The sequence below is a fragment of the Syngnathoides biaculeatus genome, chromosome 22, assembly GCF_019802595.1.
Source record: "Syngnathoides biaculeatus isolate LvHL_M chromosome 22, ASM1980259v1, whole genome shotgun sequence".
Taxonomy (NCBI): domain Eukaryota; kingdom Metazoa; phylum Chordata; class Actinopteri; order Syngnathiformes; family Syngnathidae; genus Syngnathoides; species Syngnathoides biaculeatus.
Window position 1 is genome coordinate 14,257,580 of NC_084661.1, and position 6,864 is coordinate 14,264,443.

Sequence of the window (6,864 nt, forward strand, 5' to 3'; positions counted from 1 at the left end):
AAGGTGAAGAACGTGGACTTTGATGGACTTTTCGGCAACATCAACTCTGTGATTGATCTGTCACAGCGGCTGTTTGAAACACTGGAGGAAACGGACTCGATTGGTAAGCCTTAAAATTGCTAAATGCTCGCTGTTGCAATTCAAGGAAGCAAAACTTCTTCTTAAATATGTTTAGGGCTTGCTAGTTTTTACCCACCCTGCATTAATCTTAAATTTTTGTGTCTTGCAACGCTCCAGGAAAGGTCTTCCTCGACTTTAAAGCAGAGCTGGAGGCGGTGTACAACGTCTATTGCCAGAACCACGACGACGCCATCTCGCTGCTGGAAAGCTACGAGAAAGACGAAAACATCCAGGGTCACGTGTTGGAGTGTCTGGAGAGGCTCAGGTAAGAAAAACAAGTCGGTCGATACCCAATATGCGAGTGTGTGTGTGTGTGTGTGTGTGTGTGTGTGTGTGTGTGTGTGTGTGTGTGGTGTGTGTGTGTGTGTGTGAATTAATAATACTTGTAAAGATGTTTTTTTTTAGTGAGTTAATGTGTAACCTCGCAAGACTTCACCTCAACTATAAAATAAACAATTCAAGGCTAAAACCGAAGAGTTATCGTCACTTTTTTTTTTTTTTTTTTAATTCAATTGTTTTTTTTAAAATAATTTCTACAGATTTGACTTTTGAATTGCAACGGTACTGTTGATGAAAAGTCTGTCCATATTTCCTGTAAACTCACATCGATTCACGTCAAGTTTATTTCTTCAGACTTTGAACTTTGATACGAACCACGTCGAGAGTGGCTTGACTAAACTTCCTGAAATGACGCCTCGCTCCTTGTCGACTCGGTCGGCAATGCGAGACGCAAGCGAAAGCTCGGAGTAGCGCACTGAAGGAATGTGCCCTACCTCGTTGCGCCTGTTTCGCCCGCAGTGAGTCAGATACTTGAGTCGACGTGACAAGTTGATAGATACACACGGGGTTGGTTTCAAACCCAAAAGGTGCATTTACTGCAACTTTTCTGTCGTGCGCTATTTTTATCGAGCAATGAATACAGGACTACCAAACAAAAATATCACAAAAAGTATACATAGATGGACAAAGGTGTACAATATCTGTTGTATGGGCGTATTTTTGTCAGACCAAGTAAATGAGTTGTGTAGATCACCCACGTTGGGACTCACTGCTGGGAAGTTTCTTATTTTGCCACACTGTAAAAATGTCTGCGACCACCCACACTGGGTACATCCATCTCTGAATGTATGCAAATCTAAGCGTTCATAGGTTTATGAATTCTTGTCATCTCTTCTCGTCCCTTCATTCCGCAGGGCCATATATCGAGAGTGGTAAGTGTCCCCAAAGAGAGTTGCCGTGAGCATGTAAAACCATCCTGATGGCTAACATCTTTTGATTGACCTGTGTGTGTGTGTGTTTCGCCGATGTGTGTCTCAATCCTTCCGAGTTCCTCCTCGGATCGAGGTTCTTGTTGTGTTTGCATGTGGACTTTGAATGGCACCGCTGTTCCCGCTTATGTGTGGCATAATCTGGGAACTAACGCCATCATGTGGACTAAAAACAGCAAAACAACAAAACGCATCGCTTCAATCGTCCAAGTTGGGCTCTTTTGTCCTGTTGATGGTGTTCCTTTTGCCTCCCCCCTCTTATTGTGTCTGTTCAGTGACGTTTCTTGGAAATGTGTCCTCGCTCGCCTCATCTGACGTCAACATGTCCAAACAGCCACATTTCTTCTCAACCATTTTGGTTCGGCTCATCCGTGTTTCTTCCTTCTTCCTTCGCTTTGTTCAGGGGGAAAACAAACTACATCAACCTCGGTTCTTTCCTCATCAAGCCGGTGCAGCGGGTGATGCGCTACCCGCTGCTGCTCGTGGAGCTGCTGGGGGCCACGCCCGAGACCCACCACGACCGGCCCCAGCTCGCTCAGGCCCTCCAGGCTGTCAAGGAAATCAACGTCAACATCAACGAGTACAAGCGCCGGAAAGACCTCGGTGAGAAAGACAAATATTTTACTTCGACATATGAATTTTGAACCCTTTTGTAATGGTGTTTTTTTTTTTTTAAACTTTTAAGTAACCCCTACAAAAGTATTTTTTTCTCCAAGTACCACTATCCTTGCCCCCTTTAAAATATGTACATTAGGGTCGTAGGCTTATGTTTTGAGGCAGAGATTTTATTTCTAAAAAAATACACTTAATATTATTAGCCACAATTAGCGATTTACAATTTGAACATCAACTGTGCTAATATACAATTTTTTAAAATGTATGTCAATATTGATTCTTATAGACTGTACTGTACATGTTGTAGGCAAAGTTAATGAATTTCTTTTAAAGAAACAAACAAACGTGACATCTAAAACAATTTTTTTCTTACATGATCTCAATCTTGTTAAAATGTTTTAAAAAGTATGATGAATTACATGCACTATATAATTTTGATTCTCTCCCCCCCCCCCCCCTACCCACCCCCACGCACAACAATTCCTCCTTGCCGTCCGCAGTGGTGAAGTACAGGAAGGGCGACGAGGACACGTTCATCGACAAAATTTCAAAACTGAGCATGCATTCCATCATCAAGAAATCCAACCGTGTCAGTAGCCACATCAAGCACCTGACTGGAATTTCACCCCAGGTGCGAACGACGTTTCCCGCGGATGCTTGAAATTCTTCACACTGCTTGAGTTTCTGCCTCAAGTGTGGGAAATCGGGGACTAAACTTTCCCGTCTTTGCCCAGATTAAAGACGAGGCGTTCGACGAGGCTGAAAAGAGGTTCCGGCACCAGGAGAGACTCATAAAATCTTTCATCCGGGATATTTCCTTGTACCTGCAGCATATCAGGGTACATCTATATTTAGACGGCGGTCACTAAGCCCACAAGGTTGTAAGATACTGACTGACATGAATCATCTGCAGGAATCGGCCTCTGTGAAGGTGCTGGCGGCCATCAGCTTCTGCGACATCTACACCGAGCGAAGTATCCCCGACCCGGAGCGCTTCCAGAGAGCCCATCGCTGCATCAGCGACAAACAGTTCACAGAGTTTGTAAGTGAAACATGCTTTTTTTCCTAAGGTTGGATTTTTTTTTAAATGCTAGAAGCTCTTGTTTTTGTTTTTTTTTTTTTTTTTTTTTTAACAACACATTTGATCTTTAAACAAAGGTTCACTGGATCTTCCCACCACTGGCAAATTGTCTTCTTTTTTTTTTTTTTTTTTGAGCAGAAGGAGCGCACAGAAGTGTTGGTGATAAACCCGCTCACCCAGTTGCTCCTCATGTTCGCCGGGCCTCACAAGCTGGTCCAGAAGCGCTTCGACAAGCTGCTAGACTACGACAACTGCAAGGAGCGCGCCGAGCGCCTCAAGGACCGGCGGGTTCAGGACGAGCTGCAGGTGGCGCGCAGCAACTACGAGGCGCTCAACGCCCAACTTCTGGACGAGCTCCCTAAATTCCACACCGCGGCCGAGGAGCTTTTCACCGGTTGCGTGAAGGCCTTCGCTCAAGCGCAGAAGGACTTCATGAAGACCACCCTCGGAGAGCTGAAGCCTCTCCTTCAAGTCGTGAGTACAATTTGGCAATCTTCCTCGCCGTCATTTCTGGAAATGGCTTCAAAGCAACTTTCCTTTGGATTTTTCTCTAGTTTTCACGCAAGGTCAGCACCGAGGGCAACTTGGTGGCCCAGTTCCAAGAAGAGTACGGTCGCGTTCTTCAGCTACTGCAGAGCTTCAGCTTCTGCCCCGAAAACCTACCTCCGGCCACCACCACCACAGGCGCCACCACCACGACAACCGTTACCCCCATCAAGAAAACCCTGGAGAAGCAGAGCTCGAAAAAGCAAATCCAGAGACCTGTGAGTCCAATAATCCACGCTATTTACACCTTATCTTGATTTTGCGTCGGATTCCGGTTAACGTTGCAAAAGTCATCGGCGTCCGGGCTGATAAAAGTTTTCTTTTTTGGCTTTTCACCCCGTTACATATCACTGTAAATAATCCAAACCGAAATGGATGGCTTCTGCGGTTCTGGGCGGTTGCGTCACGGGCTTCCCCCTCAGACGTTGTTCCTCTCGTCCCTACAGCCCAACTGCATCTTGCAGACCGATGAGCATCGTGCCGGCCTGATGGCGCGCTACGGTCCCGGGAAACTCTTCCAAGCCGAGAGAAACTTCAACGCAGCCCAGGATCTGGATGTGTCCATCCTGGAGGGGGACCTGGTGGGCATCATCAAGCAGCAGGACCCGATGGGCAGCAACAATCGCTGGCTGATTGATAACGGCGGTAGGTCGACCTTGCGGGGAAACAGCAGAAAACGCGCAAGCTGCAATTGAACCTGTTCCGTTTCTTGGTCCGCAGTCACAAAGGGCTTCGTGTACAGCTCCTTCCTGAAGCCGTACAACCCCCGCAGGAGCCAGTCCGATGTGTCCATTGAGAGCCAGTCATCCAACGAGTCCGGCTACGGCGGCTCCTCGCCCGTTTTCTCGCGCCAGAACAGCAACAGCACGCTGACGTTCAACCAAGAGACGGCGGTGGTCAGCTTCTCCACGTCGCAACCCCAGAGCCACTCATCCCCGCACCCGTCTCTGGATTCTACCGCTTCTCGTGGGGCTCACCCCGACTGGACCAGTCAGAGCGACTCCTCTCCACGGAATTCCTCCAACCGCAAGGAGTTCACCGATCACCGCGCCGCCTCCGGTCACCGGACCGAAGAGTCTTCCGACCAGCACTCGGGCTGCCACAGAGACTCGTACAACGCGAGTCACGCCAGCACAAACGACCTCTCTGAGACGGACTCCTGTTCCTCGCACAGAAACGGCTTGCAGCAGAGAGAAGGCGACAAAGCTTACAATTCCTGCCAGTGGAGGAACGGTGGCCAGAAGAAGCCTGCGTACTCTCAAGACGACTTTAGCGAGCCCGAATCCGAGCAGGACGCCGAATTGGACGGACATCAGGTGAGCTGTGTGTTCAGGACAGCGCAGTGATATGGTGGTTAGGTCTGAGATTCGGTATTTCAATCTTAGGTGAGGCCTTCCTGTGTCAAGTTTTCTTCCGGTGCAGGTTTTCTTTGGGTTTAGTGAACTCTTGTTTTGTTTTTTTTTTTGCAGTTTGGCATCTGCTCATTTACCTTTCTGCCTTTTTTTTTTTTTTTTTCGGGTGGGGTGAACCCATCCTCCTTTTGTCAATGTAAAAATTAATGTGCATAATTTATGAATTTATAGTTATAATATATTGTAAATTAATATTAAACAAATTTAGAAATGTTTTAATTTATTTCTATTTAAGTATACAGTACATATACATTTTTCATAATATATATTATTATTACAATTTGGCCATTTTCCCCCTAAAATAAAATGTATTGGTGCATTTTTTTAAAAATCTCATTTAATAATAGTAAGATTAATTTGAATTAAAACCAATTGTTTTTTGACCATGAATTATATTGTAAATATAAGTGTAAGCAAATATATACACAGTATATTTAATATAAACTCCCCGGTCCTCAGACCTATGAACCGAGCACTCAGTTGCCCCACCGTGGCACACGTGTGTGTGTCTATATAATTCAAAAATGAGTTTTTATCTATTGCTCAATGTATTATAAATGTGTTATTATTTGCATTTTGTATTCTTTTTAACTATCTACCGTATGAACAAGCTGGGCCATTTGTCTCTTTTGAAAACCAAATGAAGGTTTGGCCACCACTGAATTCGCATCCAAAAAGACATTTTGTGTATGGATGGGGAGGGGGGGGGATCATGAGCGGGTGTATAGCTAGGCGAGATATTCAAAAGCAGTCAAGACAAACCATGAACTTTTGCTTTTCAGATCTACTTTGCCCTGTACTCCTTCAGCGCTCGCTGTGCCAACGAACTGAGCATTTCCGCCAACCAGCGCCTACGCATACTGGAGTTCCAGGACATGAACGGCAACGCCGAGTGGTGGCTCGGCGAGGCTGGCGGCCGGCGAGGCTACGTGCCTTCCAACTACATCCGGAAATCCGAGTACACCTGAGCGTTTGTGACGCGGCGGTGAGACTGTTTACGCGTGCCCGGCACACCCGCAAACGAGCAACTAACTTACTTTTGGAGTGACTGACTTTTACTCCTAGCGCCACGTGCGTATATTTATAGACTTTTTTTTTTCTATTGGTATTTTTGTACTTTCCACTAAAACCTGTGAATATTGAGGACAATGCATTGAGTATTAAAGAGAATAGCACATCGGGGAAGCGTAAAATGAATTTTTTCAATTTAATTTTTTTTTTTTTACCCGATCACTGTGTTTATTGCACTTTGGTTTCATATGAATGGTGCGGCTATGATGAACTACAGCAACAGCGAACAATAATCAAAGTGTGAGGCACTTGCATGAAGTTGCAGTTGAGGAGAGGACGGTGTTGTGTGAATAACGCTCGACTTTTTCTTTTTGTTAGTGGCCTACTTTTTGTTTTTACCTGGCGTGACACTGTGAAATGAAGAGGTGGAAAAACAAAGGTAAAAAAAAAAAAAAAGTTCATCAACAGGGAGAGCACGTTTGCTCCCCCGTGTACATACTGTACGTAATGCTGTATATTTGTGTGCGATTACCCTTTTTTTTTTTTTTTTGGATTAAAACAACCATGTGAGAAATACTGTTTTGACTTATTCTATTTGACATTTTCCATGCGACTTATCCTCATGAGGATTGCAGGTGAGCTGGAGCCCATCCCAGCTGATTTTGGTCAAGAGGCGGGTTTACACGCTGCACTGAGTAGAAGAGGAACTGGAGAAACCGAACAATTACCAGTTGAGGGGAAAAAAATAATTAAACCCCTACTAAATATGATAATGTGGGTTATACTTTATTTGGAATCTCCATAGGCTAAA

At 45.2% G+C, this 6,864-nt stretch overlaps 1 protein-coding gene across 3 annotated transcripts in view; it reads left to right on the forward strand.

The window, feature by feature from the left end:
* dnmbp (dynamin binding protein) overlaps positions 1-6,618 on the forward strand; it is a 34,428-nt gene extending 27,810 nt beyond the window's left edge. For 2 of the 3 annotated variants that reach the window (XM_061809987.1, XM_061809990.1), the window contains 12 exons: positions 4-103; positions 238-385; positions 1,314-1,331; positions 1,792-1,991; positions 2,504-2,634; positions 2,738-2,842; positions 2,917-3,045; positions 3,223-3,558; positions 3,639-3,848; positions 4,077-4,275; positions 4,351-4,946; positions 5,825-6,618. In XM_061809987.1, the coding sequence (XP_061665971.1) occupies positions 4-103; positions 238-385; positions 1,314-1,331; positions 1,792-1,991; positions 2,504-2,634; positions 2,738-2,842; positions 2,917-3,045; positions 3,223-3,558; positions 3,639-3,848; positions 4,077-4,275; positions 4,351-4,946; positions 5,825-6,010 (2,358 nt within the window). In that variant the 3' untranslated portion in view covers positions 6,011-6,618. The remainder of the gene's footprint in view (positions 1-3; positions 104-237; positions 386-1,313; positions 1,332-1,791; positions 1,992-2,503; positions 2,635-2,737; positions 2,843-2,916; positions 3,046-3,222; positions 3,559-3,638; positions 3,849-4,076; positions 4,276-4,350; positions 4,947-5,824) is intronic. The other variant, XM_061809988.1, reaches the window with a different exon arrangement.
* Positions 6,619-6,864: the final 246 nt, after the last annotated feature.